The sequence below is a fragment of the Ranitomeya variabilis genome, chromosome 5 (assembly GCF_051348905.1).
Source record: "Ranitomeya variabilis isolate aRanVar5 chromosome 5, aRanVar5.hap1, whole genome shotgun sequence".
In the NCBI taxonomy this organism is placed as follows: domain Eukaryota; kingdom Metazoa; phylum Chordata; class Amphibia; order Anura; family Dendrobatidae; genus Ranitomeya; species Ranitomeya variabilis.
This window is the reverse complement of record NC_135236.1, coordinates 629125328-629140314: the sequence shown is the minus strand read 5'-3', so window position 1 is coordinate 629140314 and position 14987 is coordinate 629125328. Positions and strand designations below refer to the sequence as shown.

The 14987-nt window shown below is 45.3% G+C and overlaps 1 protein-coding gene across 6 annotated transcripts in view; it reads left to right on the top strand.

The window, feature by feature from the left end:
* The window catches only part of HDAC3 (histone deacetylase 3), a 72639-nt gene that overhangs the window by 15858 nt on the left and 41794 nt on the right, over nt 1–14987 (top strand). For all 6 annotated transcript variants that reach the window (XM_077266201.1, XM_077266198.1, XM_077266195.1 and 3 more), the window contains 2 exons: nt 9359–9415; nt 9493–9548. In XM_077266201.1, coding sequence (XP_077122316.1) covers nt 9359–9415; nt 9493–9548 — 113 coding nt within the window. The remainder of the gene's footprint in view (nt 1–9358; nt 9416–9492; nt 9549–14987) is intronic.

Below are 14987 nucleotides of genomic sequence, written 5' to 3'. Positions count from 1 at the left end.
CGTGGCTCTGGCACTTTTGAGGATACCGAAGCATGGATCAGCACTTCCTTGTCCGTTGTCCCCTCTAGGAGAATGGATGCCCCTGAGCTAGTGCAGCTGCAGCTCGTCGGAGAAACCCCAGCAGCAAACAGAACGGCATCATCCCCATAGCAGTCTCGGCAGTGTTGGTGAGAGATGGAATTCTGCAGGTAGTGGCAGATTCAGTCAGAGGAGCTCCAAACAGAGTGGACAAGTCTTCAGCCTCCTGAGATGGTCTTTCGGCTGAGATGTGTTCCCCTTATAATCTGGTACCATTCGATTGCCACACACTGGTAAATGATATTCGTGAAAGTTCACTTGGTGATGTAGTCTTCTCCTTCTTTTCTCCCATTTTTGTTGCTAGGGAAAGAAGTAGACAGCAAAGTCTAAGCACAAGGAGTGTGCACTTCACAGGAATCTATTGCCTGACTCCTACCAGGAGAGACTTTGCCAGTCTTGTCCTTTTCCCAGGAAGAGGTCCATAAGGGAAAGAAGAATATTAAAAGGTAGGTCCCCTGAGTCGGATGTGTATAGTGTCTCAGATAAGAATGACGACTCCTCCAAATCCTCTTCGTCGGTCTCCTCTTCGGATGACAAGGTCTTCTCTGCTTATCTATAGTTCACATGGACAAGCTTGTTAAAGTGGTTAAAGCCACGATGGGGATTCTAGAGTTCAAGCCTGAAAGATCAGTTGAGGACATTGTTTGGAAGCTTGTACCAAAAGAGGCAAAGGTAATTTCCTTTGAACGAAAGGATTCACGCCTTGATAGAAGGAATGGAAAAAAACAGAAAGGAGAGGCTCCCTTACCCCATCATTTAATAGGAGATATCCCTTTGATGAGCCTTCCACATCAAACTGGGAGAAAGCCCCAAAACTGGATGCGGCCGTAGCAAAGGCTTCTAGAAGATCCTGTCTCCCCTTTGAAGAACAGGGAAATTAAAAAGACCACCTCAACAAAAAAGCAGATGCTTTCCTGAAAGGGACATGGGAGACGTCAGTGGGAGAACTAAAACCGACAGTGACTGTTAAGTGTACAACCAGATCCTTAATGATCTGGTTGGACCATCTGGAAACTCAGTTGAAGAATAAGACATCTAGATACAACATCCTGTCAGGCTGATGCGAGGTGCTGCAGCCTTTATTAGACGCTTCAGCGGACTTGGTCGGTTTAGCAGCAAGATCCACATACCTTTCAAATGCGGCCCGTAAAGCCTTATGGTTGAAATGATGCCCAGGGAACACCCAGGCTAGATCAAAGGTGTGCGCCATTCCATGTGAGGGGGAAATATCTGTTTGGCCTAGCTTTGGATGATCTTCTGGAAAAAACTGGCGATTCTAACAATAGATAATCCTAGCTTGTTCATCCCATCCTACAAGCGATTTTTCAGTAAAAGAAGGTTTGCCGAAGTCCTACAGAGATTAACACAAATGGGAAGACCGGAAGAAGAAAAGTAGAGGTTTCATGTTCAGAACCTTCTCCCAGGATTCCAAAAAGCTGGGCCAAAGACTTTCAGCCTAGATGGGGGTAGTCATTTGTCCTTCTTCCTGGCCATGGAAGAAATATCAGGGAGTAATAGGATTTTTGGTGTGATAAAATCTGGGCTGAAGATGGAGTTCCAATCAGTCCCGCAAGGGAGGGACATGGTAACTCTCTCTCACGGTCTACCACAGCAGAGCAACAGGTCCTAGAAACAGAAGTCTCAGAGGTGGTGCAGAAAGCTGTTTTATTGGAGGTTCCCTTGCTAGAGAAAGGGGGTTTTATTCCCCTCTCTAATTAAGAAACCAGACGGCTCCTTTAGGACAATAATACATTTGAAAGGTCTTGATAAATTCCATAAGATATGCCCTTTCAAAATGGAATCTCTAAAATCTGACATAAAATTACTGTTCCCAGATTGCTTCATGACAGTTTTGGACCTGAAGGATGGTTAGTACCATGTGCATAAACATGTAGAACACCAGCAGGTACCTCAGAGTTGCAGTTGTCCGTGGGGGAGTAGTTAGACACTTCCAGTTAAGAACCCTCCTCTTTGGCCTCGCGATTGCCCCGATTGTCTTCACCAAAGTGGTCACAGAGGTCATGGCCCCATCTGCGGGTAAAAAATTGTATTGTCAGTTATTTGGATGATTTTCTAGTGGTAGGCAGTTTGGCCTGACACTGCATTACTCAGCTAGACAGGGTATTATCCACTTTAGAGCTATTGGGTTGACTTTTGAACCTTAAATTTCTGGGAATTTTGCTGGACTCCGAGGTGCAGGAATGTCGTCTCCCCGGCATTTAAAATAGATTGCATCCAACGGCTAGTGTTAAAGACACTGAAGTTTCCCACATGTCTCTTAGAGGTGCTATGTCCCTTCTAGGTTCGATGATGTCTTGTATTCAGGCAATCCTGTGAGCCTAGTTCCATACTAGAGCCTTACAATGAGACATATTAAGAAATGACATTCTCCTTAGAGGGCACCTGAAAGGAAGAATAGCGTGATCTCCGTCATCAGTGCAGTCCCTTCCTTGGTGGCTGAATTTCACTAATCTGTCCAGCGGTGTTCCCTGGGTGAATAAGATCTCTCAGGGGTTGTTGAGGGAGGATCTAAATTGATCCTTCACGGTTGACTTAGTGATTTCCAAATTAATCTACAGGGCGTTGCCGGCAACTGAAAATGACCAGACAGAGACGTGTGCCTCTGTATGGGGGATCGAGATCTCCGGCCCCCGTTTTGTGTATCGCTTTTCATAATCATAGAAATTATACTTCAACCAATCAGCATAAGAACACGCTCACATTTCTTAACCTATAAGAATGCAGGAAAAACTTAACCCATGAGTATACAGAAAAACCGGAAACTACATATATGGTCATATCTTCTTGGCATAGTATGTGTTTTTCTAACAGGTGCCTCAAAGTTTTGTATAGGGAGTCTCTTATCTGGTTCAGGCCAGGACACTCTGGCCTTGGAGCAGAACATAAATAATAGCCTAGTTGAATAACAGGCTTGTGAACAACAAGATAAAATTATTTCATGGCAGCTATAACCTTTTACCTAATTAAATAACAGAATTTATCTTTAAGCAACAAGAAAATGGAGTCGAAAAGCACAAAAATGGAGAACCCTTCATAATTTCTTCCTTCACAGGGTCACCTTGGGTCACCCAGGGTCACCCAGGGGTTGGGGGCTCATCTAAAAGACATAGCAATTCAAGTGACTTGGTCAGAGGATGAGAGAGGTTTTTAATCAAACCTGAAGGAATTTCTTGCGGTTGAGTTAGCAGTGAGAAAACTCCTTGTGTCCCTTACAGGATCATCATATCAGGATCGTATCCGACAAGCAGATGACAGTGGCCTACATCAACCATCAGGGAGGAACGTGATAAAGACCCTTAATTGAGGCGACATCGCTTACTCCAACTAGTGGGAAATCATCCCCTGTCTTCAACTGTTCTTGATATAAGAGGATGAGAAAACATCAGAGCAGACTTTTTAAGCCGCAATCCACTCAGGCCCATAGAGTGGGAGTTAAATCAGTGCATGTTCAGCCAGATAGTGCAGATGTGGGCCGTCCGGACATGAACCTCTTTAACACCAGGTTGAACAGGATGGTGAAAAATTTTTGTTCTATGAACGCCAGAGTAGGTCCCCAGGAGGTTGATGCCTTCTTAGTTCCATGGAAGTTCAACTTGGCATAGGCTTTACTTCCAATAACCCTGATTCCGCTGGTGGCAAGGAAGATCAGAGAAGACAAAGCGAGGATCATCTTAATCGCTCCTTTTGGCCCAGAAGACCATGGTTCTCCTGGCTGAGGATTGTCGATCACCGATCTTTGGGTCCTTCCGGAGGTTCCGAATCTCCTCTCTCAGGGACCAATTTACCATCCACAAGTAACCAACCTTCATTTGACTGCTTGGAATTTGAGAGGGTTCTGTTAATAGAAAGGGGTTTCTTTCCCAATCTTGTCACCACCCTACTTCAAAGTAGGAAAGTTTCCTCAACTAGAATTTATGCCAGGACATGAAGAAATTTTCTAATTGCCTCGGGATCAAGGATTGAGGATGGGGTTCCAGTGGGTTGGGTTCTGGATTTCTGCAGACAGGCCTCAAACTAGGCCTAGCCACCAGCACCCTCAATTTCCAAGTGTCAACTCTGAGGCCTTGTATAACTGATCTGGCATGGAATTATTGGGTATCTAGATTTATTAGGGCTTCATTTAGGCCCAGCTTAAAAGAAATAGAAGTTCCATGGGATTTAAACCTAGTCTTAACAGCCATGTCAGTCACCATTCAAGCCCATTGATTTAACATATGTAAAAATTCTTTCCCATAAAACAGCCCTTCTGGTGGCTTTAATATCTGTCCGAAGAGTCAGTGACATTCAGGCCCTTTCGAGAGTCCCACCATTCACTCAGTTTCTGGAAGACAGGGTCATTTTTTGAATCAAAATCCATTCTACCTTCCTAAAGTGGCATCCCAGTTTCATAGGTTACAAAAGATAATTCTTCCTTCCTTTAGCGCTATCCCAAAGAATCCTAAGGAAGAGAAGCTTCATACGATAGATGTTAGATGTCTGTTACTGATTCCTGGAAAAAGGGTAGTTCTTTGTTCGTGTCCTTCCAGGGACCCTGAAAGGGGCTCAAAGCTTCAAAACCCACAATAGCTAGGTGGATTAGGGAGGCTATTTCTTTAGCTTATTCTGTAAGTGGCGAAGTAGTTCCAGAAAGGCTGAAGCCTCACACCACGGGCCGTGGCAACCTCCTGGGAGGGGAGATCGGATGGCTCAATCGAGCAGCTCTGTAAGGCTACTTTCACACTAGCGTCGTGCACTGCGGCGCACTGACGCTAGCAGTGAAAGCTCCGCACAACGGGGGCAGCGGATGTTGTTTTTCAACGCATCCGCTGCCCCATTATGAGGTGCGGGGAGGAGGGGGCGGAGTTCCGGCCGCGCATGCGCGGTCGGAAATGCTGCAGACGACGCACCAAAAAAAGTTACATGCAACATTTTTTGGTGGCGACGGTCCGACGCAACCGTCACACGACGGTTGCGACGTGTGGCAATGCGTCGCAAATGCAAGTCAATGGAGACGCATAGCGACGTGCAGTGCACGACGCTAGTGTGAAAGTAGCCTTAGGCAGAAACTTGATCTTTTCGTTCCACTTTCCATAAGCATTATAGTCTGGATATGGGATCCTCTTCCGATCTCCCCTTTTGGAAGAAGGGTGCTTCAGGCTGTGGTTTATCCCTGATTTTTTTTTCTCTGTAATTCTGTCGTGGTGCGGTCATGGGATTAAGTCTGTTGCTTACCTGTAACTGGATTTTTTGGGAACCCATGAGAGCACCCTCATATTCCCTCCTGTCACTTTCTTCACTAGTGTATAAGTTCACATTTATGATAGTAATTTGTGGTACGGGTAAAATTTGTATTTGCAATAACCATTGGAGGTCCTCTTGTGATCTGTAATACAACTGATGCGTGAGAGAGGTGCCGCCCTTTTATGCCTGTAGGTTTCCTGTCCTTGAAGGGGGAATCGCCTCTCTTGTGCTCTCATGGTTTTTGAAAAATCCCGTTACCGGTAAGTAACTAAGACTTTTCTGTCCTGCTGCCCAAGCTCTGTGGTATGCTCTCTAGGACCAACAGCATGGCCCTCTACAGGCGTCTTTTATAATCTTATTCTGACCTGCACCCATCAGATAGATCGGCTTCAGGCAGGGAGAGAGACCTGTGTAGCTGCACAGTTCTCAGTGATTGGAAAGGTTGCTATATGTGCCATCTGCTCGTTCATGAAGAAATGCCTGCCGACTGTCCAACACTCACAATTTTAGCAAAATGTTTTTTTTTTAGTATTGTAGCAAAGCCAGGAAAGCTAAGGTTAAATCCTAGCTCTACATGGTCTGAGTAGGTGCACCTTGCTAGCTCTCCAAATAACCAGGCTAGGTGTTGACCATAGTCAGTCAGCTGGGGAGGCTGACCATAGTGGATTATGTTGGAGTTGAAGAGAGAAGCCAGAATCTCTGAGAAGAGACTTCACAGGCTGTATGCACCAAACTGCAAGAATCACTGGTTGCTATAGACGATAGCTGCTGTTTGACCAAGCTGGTGCTAGCTCAGCCATGTATGAGCAGCCAGGGTCTACTTTGTTTAGTTAGGGCGTGTCCTAGCTGGCCATGTGAGCGGACGCTTAGGAGAGAGCTCCCGCAGCCACCAGCGATATAATCCTGTGCAGACACCGTTGTCTGCTTCAAATTGTGCCGTACCTGCTGGCTGAAGACTCCGGGAGTGGAGGAGCACTGCGGAGACCCCCGGTGGAGGACGAGATGACTCGGAGGAGACAAGAGGACACGGGCGCAGGAGAGGCTGGCGGGATCCAAGATGGCGCCGCGGCCAGGGCGGACCCTGAAAAGGCAAACGCCGCTTGCCAGAAGCACTTGGAGGCTGCAGCAAAGCTAAAAAAGTTTGCCCGGGTGGATGGTGGGGAAGAGGCGCAGGCACTTGCTGAAGAGGGATCTGAAGGAGAGGAGGACGAGACGATCGGTCAAGGAGTGAAGGAGGTACAGAAGCGGGAGGGAGACGGTGGCATGGCTGCAGCAGCAGAGACTGTTAAAGAAGTGGGAGGGGAGCCGACCCTAAAGGATGTTTTTATTCTTTTGTCCTCATGTAATCAGTCCCTAAATGACTTGACCCTTCAGATGAAGGAAGTTAAAGGGGAGATTATACAGATAAAGGCTGCCATACAGTAAATGGACAAAAGCATGGAAGAGGTGGAGCAGAGGGTGAGCACTGCGGAGGATTATGTTGTAAAGCTACAAAAGGCAGCGAAAAAGTTTGTTCAACAGATATCAGAATTGGCAGCAAAAAATGAGGATCTAGAAAACAGATCCAGAAGAAACAACATCTGAATAGTGGGTCTGCCAGAAAAATCTGAGGGGAGAAGCCCTACTGAGTTTATTGAAAATTGGCTAAAGGAGACGGTTGGTGCTGAGGTTCTGACAAGTCTTTGCTGTGGAAAGTGTAAAAGAACCTGGCACTCAACTTAATTGCATGTGGCTTGATTTTTTATTGTGTAGTACCAATAAAATGTTTCGGTCTAATTGACCTTCTTCAGTTACGTACTGAGAGGGTTAATGGATGGCTCTTGGTAACAGCGCAGAAAAAACCTGGTTACAGTCACTCGCGCTCCCACTGTTGAGATGGGCTAGGAGCTGATTTAGTCCGGAGCTTGACGCGGTGTCCACCGGACTCCGGCACTCATTCTGACTAGCGGTGGACACCGCGTCAAGCTCTGGACTTAACAGGGTGTTCTGAGAGTGTTGTTTTTGTAATCTCTTTACTTTATTGTACGCTTTGATATGTTATTGATAAATGTAAAGAGCTGTAGGTCTGATGGCTGCGGGAGGCAGAGGGAGAAAGAAACCTAGGTGAGAGTGTCTTTAATGGGCAGAGGAGCCCCATCTGAGAGGAAGAAGCTTTAATTCAGGGGGGTTGGGGTGGGAGTTTCAAGGGTGGGGGGGAGGGGTTAGACGGCTCGGGCTCTGTTGAGCGATATGTTGGGGGATCGTATTAAAATATTTAGTTGGAATGTAAGAGGCCTAGCGGATATGACCAGACGAGCGGCAGTTCTACAATATGCTCGAGACCAAAGAGCTTCATTGATATGTCTGCTAGAGACACACTTGATTCGCGAGAAGGCTACAGAAAACGTATCATTCTACCTTCCCTACGTACTCAAGGGTGATTGTCGGTATTGGTCCCAACAGGTGTGCGTTACGAGGAGGTGAAGGTGCATGTTGATGTGGATGGGCAGTATGTGGTAGTGAAATGCGCAATGCAGGAACAGGTCGGAAGGCCATACTACGGCATTTGGAACATATGTCCGAGAGATTGGTGTGATTGATTTGTGGAGAGTGAGATATGTTGGGGAGAGGGGCTACTCGCCGGCTCATGATACCCTATCCAGAATAGATATGGTGCTCGGAAATGACATGTTTGATACTATGGTGGGGGATGTGAGGTATTTGTCACGGGTGTTCTCGGCTCATAATCCGATTGAAGTGGAGTTGCGCCGGGCATGTGTCCCCATTGGCCCCGGGGGAGAGTGGAAAATCCATCCTAACTGGTTGCATAGTGTGAGTTTAAAGAGCATGCAGTGGGAGGTAGAGGAGTTTTTTGAGATTAATGAGGGTAGGGCGGATATACCTACTATTTGGGAGACTATGAAAGCATATTTGAGAGGTTTGCTGTTTAGGGATATCAGTAGATGTAAGAGGCGGTCAAAGCAGGCGGAACATGCTGCGAGGGAAATGTTGAGAGTTGCTGAAGATGAGGTGGTCACACTGGGTACCCCTGAGGCTGGTAAACGGCTAAAAGAAGCCCAGAATAATATGGATAAAATTCTTTTGGAGAGGGTAGGGAGGAAGAGAGTGTTCCAACGACTAGCTTTTTACCAGGAAAAGGAGGTGGTGGGGCACATGTTTGGTGGCTTCTGCCCAGAGGGGTACATCGTTCGTACATTCATTGGTACTTGACAACTCTACGAAAGTGTCGGAAACCTCCGAGATCTTAAAGGTCTTTATGGACTTCTACGCGGATCTGTACGCCTCCAGGGTGGTCCCATCAGTGGGAGAAAATATGGCACTTTTAGAGGGTCTTGTCTTACCTAGGCTGAGTGAGGACAGGGAAAGTTTGAGGCCCCTATTACGGATGAAGAACTGAGCCGTGCTTTAAGGGCAATGGCAAGGCGCCAGGAGCAGATGGACTACCAGCCAAAATCTATAAAGAGATGGAGGGAGTGTTGTTGCCCAGACAAAGAGTGGTCTTGGAGGAGGTTAAGAATAGGGGAATCTTGCCAGCTTCCATGAGGGAAGCCATAATATAGTGGTAATCCCAAAGGAGGATAAAGGTTTACGACTGCTTGAATTGTATCGCCCAATCTCTTTGCTCACTACGGATGTTAAACTTTTGGCTGGAGTGTTAGCGACCCGATTGAAGGGTGTTATCTGTAAGTTAATACATCCAGATCAGTCCAGCTTTATGCCTGACAGGTCTACCGCAGTTAATCTAAGAAGGCTTTTTCTGAATGTACAGTTGGGGGCTGATAATAGTGGTCATAGAGTTATCGCATCCTTAGACGCCCATAAGGCATCTACTTTGTTTAGTTAGCACCTGGACAAGGCTAGAGATTTATGTTTTTGGTTTTGCTTTTCAGTGTTGTGCAATCGGTGGAAATAAACGTCACATTGTTTTGACACAGGACTGCAGTGGCTGTGTGAACACTGCCTTCATAAGAGAGTGAATCACTACAGCATTTATATATTACTTTATAATATTAACATTCTTATACTTGTTTGTGCACAGATTTGTGACATTGCGATTAACTGGGCCGGAGGACTTCACCACGCCAAGAAATTTGAGGTAAATTCAGAGAATATAACATTAGGAGCTCTCTGATATTTGTATGTCTTATACTGATATCTGCCATTTTATCATAGGCTTCTGGATTCTGCTATGTGAATGATATTGTGATTGGTATCCTGGAACTGCTCAAGTAAGACTTCTAGTGTAATAACCGTGTGTGTAGACGAAGATCTCTTTCGGAGGACATGTTTAATCACTTGTAGCATTGAATTATGTGTTTTAATGACTTAAATTGGTAAACTGCTTAAGTATTTTTCCCTAGTAATGCATTTGCTAAGTTGCTCTCGTGTTCTTAACTTCCATGTTGTCCATCAAAAGGAGAGAGACAGGTTTATCGCATGGGATAATCTAGATATAGTCCATCAATCATTGACCAAATTTGACCATCTGGAGCTGTGTGTGAAAAGGCTCTAGTTAAATTGTAAAGTGGTTGTCGTACAAGACTACCCCGTCCATAAAATTAGTATAATTAAATAATTAGTCAATCATTGATATATGTAGTCAAAAAGAATAGAAAACCAATTCACTGCAGTATGATAACAATCAGAAACGGGCTAAATTACCTACTTGGATATCCAGAGACTAACCTGGATAATATGTCCTGCAAAGAATAATATAAAACAATGTACAGCATAAAGAAGCAAACGGTTTCAAATATTGGTTATGCCAGAATATGCCAAGTGCAAGAAAAACAGTCCAAACTTAACACAAGTGAAGTATCTAGAATCCATTCGTGCCATAGGACAGAGCCCCATCACGTGTTTTGCCTTGGCTTTTCAATACCATGAAAAAGCCAATACGAAACATACTTTGGGGTGCAGATACTGTTTTATGGTATTAATGACCCCAAAATAGCAGATCATTCAAGACGACCCAGGAATCTCACAGAACTGGAAGAGTTTTCAGAGAAAGAATGGATGAAAATCCCTCAAACAAGAATTGAGACTCTTGGCTGGCTACAAAAAGCGTTTACAAGCTGTGGTCCTTTCAAAAGGGGGTGCTACTAGGTACTAAATTTGGGGCCCATTTTCCTTTTTGTAATTTTTAGAATGTAAAAAAAGAGAAAAAATAGTGTGTGCGTGCATATATAATGTGTGTGTGTGTGTGTGTGTGTGTGTGTGTGTGTGTGTGTGTACAACTGTGCCAGACCGCAGCATGTCAATTCCTCTTGCGGAGACGCTAGTCTCAACGACAGAAATGTAATCAATAGAATGTACTGAATGCGGTAAATCCGCACGGTTCAGTGAACACATAGGGATCTACCTGCGTTCAATAGAATGCAGCGTTTTGGACACAGTCAACATACGCTGCATCCAAAGCGCTGCTACTTCCGGATCATGGGTGCTTAACGTTCAAGGCCTAAAGTTAAAGATGACACATTTCCTTTGGATTTTAGGAAGAAAAAAAAAGCCTTCATGTGCAGAGAAAGATGTGGTCTCTGCGTGCGAGTCCGCATACGTAAAAGGCCTTGACGGAGTTAAGGCAAATCAGTGGAATATTCTGCAATGGCCGAGTCAATCACCAGATGTCAACCCCACTGACAGCATTTCACATGACTGAGTATTGGATATATGCTACTTGGGATGTGGGTGTCTCCATTTCTAAGTACTTTTTGTTATGCCGTATGGGGATTTGAAGCCTTTTGCAGATACAGTTGTGAGTGTGCGGTGGAGCTTTGTTGTAGGTGTTGCTATCTCAGGGCACACCCGGGCATTCCACCCAATCTCCAGTACATTTTCCACCCAATCTCCAGTACATTTTGTCATCTCATAAGAAAGAGGGTAAAGAAATAAATACACTGTTTGGTTCTAGGCACATCCACAGGATGGCACAATAAATTCTATCGACCATTGCCTCATGGCATAGTACAAAATATAACTTTGATCAATTCGGCCAGGGGATTTATCAGCAGAAACAGAAAAATCCTAAACCCGACTTTATTAAATTGATTCTCCTTGGTGAGCAGATCTGAGAAATAACATGACTGCGAGGCTTGATCTGTGACATTGCATAATCTGCATACATAATCTGCTAATTATCCCAGCCGTTCGCTGTGCCTGCACTGCTCGGAGGAAAAATCCTAATCTACTCCAAAGTTCACATACTTTAAAATTAGCATAGATTATGTTTTAACAACTCCTTTTGCGACAACATTCGCACATATTGGGTTTGTAACTTTTTTTTTTTTCTTTTTTTTTTTTCCTTCTAAAGTGCATAGATGAGGCTGATTTTGCCATCTACCCCTCTTACTTTTTGGATCCTGTATTTCTTTAACCCGTTACCAGCATACATTTATGGCAGAAATGCAATCTTGCTGTACGGAGCAGGTTCTGGAGCCGAGCCTGCTCCATAAAACACAGAATGCAGGCCGTGCTATACAGCTGCTCTTACAAGAGCTGTTGCCTCTTAGATGCTGCAGTCTATTTCGAAAACTGCGTTTAAGGCCTGTCCCACATGTCCAGATAATTCCGGTACCGGAGTTGTCCGTGTGCCCGTGAGCTCACGTGGCACATCAGTGTGGCACACGTGCGGCAGCCGTGTGCCGACAGGGTGCCACACGGACCGTGCAGGAGACAGCGCTACAGTAAGCGCTGTCCCCTGCTTTGGGTGCTGAAGCCGCCATTCATTTCTTCTCTCCAGCAGCGTTCGCTGGATAGAAGAAATGAAAAATAGTTGTTTTTGTGTGTGTGTGTGTGTTTAGAATAAAGATCCTTGTCACCAACCCCCCTCCCACCCCCTGTGCGCCCGCCCGCTGGAAATAAAATACCCAGCTCCCTCGATGCTTCCTCTCAGCGCCGCAGCTTCTTCCTGTATGAGCGGTCACGTGGTACCGCTCATTACAGTGATGAATATGCGGCTCCACCCCTATGGCACCACGTGACCGCTCATACAGGAAGAAGCTGCGGTGCTGAGAGGAAGCATCGCGGGAGCTGGGTGAGTATTTTATTTCCAGCGGGTGGGCGCACAGGGGGTGGGAGGGGGGTGGTGACAAGGATCTTTATTTTAAACACACAAAAAAAAATAAAACAATGATTTTTCATTTCTTCTCTCCAGCGAACGCTGCTGGAGAGAAGAAATGAATGGCGGCTTCAGCACCATGCTGGGGGGACAGCCCTTACTGTAGCGCTTTCTCCTGCACGGGACACGGACTGCACACGGACAGCATCCGTGTGCGGTACGTGTTTTACACGGACCCATTGACTTTAATGGGTCCGTGTGATCCGTGCGTTCCCACGAACACTGACATGTCTCCGTGTTTTGCACACGGACACACGGTCCACAAAAAATTAATGACATGTGCAGAGACACATTGATTTTAATGTGTCTACGTGTGTCAGTTTCTCCGGTACGTGAGAAAACTGACACCACACGTACCGGAGCCACTGACGTGTGAAACCGGCCTAAGAGGTAACTGGTTGGGGGAGTTGCTTCTGGTGCTCATTTCCCTCAGGGCCCCAAACTGGCAATTGTGCCATAGACAGTAATATCACAATATTACAGGATCTAAATAAATTGAATATTAGTGAATGACCTCACCCCCCTTCTTTTCCCAAAATATAATTACTGAAACCTGAGGGATTAAAAATAAATAACATATTTGGATTTGTTCTGTAATTGTTGTAACTCTCACCAGTTTCAAGCATGGAATAGTGGCTGCACAGCTGAGTGCAAAAGTTCACCATACGGTAGGTGTGTTTTTTTGGGGGGTTTCTTTTTTTGTTATTTCTCTTTTCCATTACGGAGATACAGGCTTGTAAAGTTTAGGCTATAATTTGATAAGTCCGACCGTGCTTCAACAAGCCTTTTTTTTTTCCCCCCACTTGGGAGCGAGTACTTCTTCTGTTGTATGAGGTTAAAACCTCCACATAAGCTTGGAGCAGGTTTCTCCATGTGACAGACACAATGTTTATGTTGCTGCGGAGCTTTGTCTAATTAGTGTCCCAGGAGCAGAGCAGAAATATCTGATTACATACACCTTCTTTCGGCTTTCATCTCTTGCTGAGCTTTGTCTCATTACAAACACTTCTAACAGCACTCCTTGCAATGCTGCTAGCCCTGCTGTGCTGCCGCCTCTGCTGTGCTGCCGCCTCTGCTGTGCTGCCGCCTCTGCTGTGCTGCCGCCTCTGCTGTGCTGCCGCCTCTGCTGTGCTGCCGCCTCTGCTGTGCTGCCGCCTCTGCTGTGCTGCCGCCTCTGCTGTGCTGCCGCCTCTGCTGTGCTGCCGCCTCTGCTGTGCTGCCGCCTCTGCTGTGCTGCCGCCTCTGCTGTGCTGCCGCCACTGCTGTGCTGCCGCCACTGCTGTGCTGCCTTATATAAAAGCTGAAGTATTAGTAATCTCACTCTTCCACGTGCTACTCCCAGCACATTGTAATTACAATCATCTCTGCAGTGAGACCAGTGAGGAGAGTAGTCTGTCATTGTATGTCTTAAGCTGTTGTCGGGTTGTTCCTTTTGTTTTTTCCTTGTTGCTGCCTGCTTATGATTGGTCAACTTCATGCAGTACATGCCCCAGAGAAAAATGTTTGGTAACATCCTTTTGGACTTATCATAAATTATAACCTAAGCTTCACAAGCTAATATCTCCACAGCGGAGAGGAAAAACTGAAATATAAAAACTTAATTTTGCTCAGCAGCTACTATTCCCTGATGTGGTCAGTTTAACATGCTCAATCTAGTGAAATGTCACCCTTAAGGATGTTGTTGGGTCAAATGACAAGTCTGCAGTCACTCTGTGACTTGTGAATCCTCCCAGTGCATGCACTACATGCTGTGAGGGTTTGCCAGTGTCGGTGCCGGAGATGTGACGGCAATTTTGCAGCATGCACGCCGCATGCTTACTCCTGGCCAGAACCCGACTAGACTATTTCCAGTCTCTCGCTATACACTTGTATTGAGCGTGCCACAAATAGTCTAGTTAGGTTCTGGCCGGGAGTACACAGTGTTCCAAATTATTATGCATATTGGATTTAAGTGTCATAAAGATTTAATTGTTTTGTTGTTCAAATAAACTCATGGATGGTATTGTGTCTCAGGGCTCAATGGATCACTGAAATCAATCTTAAAACAGATGTGATAATTAGTTTTCCAGGTGATTGTAATTAAGGAAAACTACTTAAAAATGATGTTCACATTATTAAGCCGGCCAGTGTTTTCAAGTAACATGGGAAAGAAAAAGGATCTCTCTGCTGCCGAAAAGCATCAAATAGTGCATGCCTTGGTCAAGGGATGAAAACATTAGATATTCCCCGAAAACTTAAGCGTCATCATCATACTGTTAAGAGATTTGTAAATCCTACAAAGAACCTGGAATAAATATACACCCAAAAACATAATTCACTAAAATATAATTTTTATTATACATATAACATACACAGAGAAACTGTACATAGACAAGGTGCTCTAAGCGTACACGTACAAGGGACCAAGACTGCAAGCTACACCATGGGGATGCTAACAGGCAAAAACACCGTTCAGTATAAAACGAAGTCCGGTTCAGATGACCACATCTGAATGTGTATGCATCTACCATGTAACCCTTTACGCCTACATAGGTTAAGTGAAGGAGCAGAT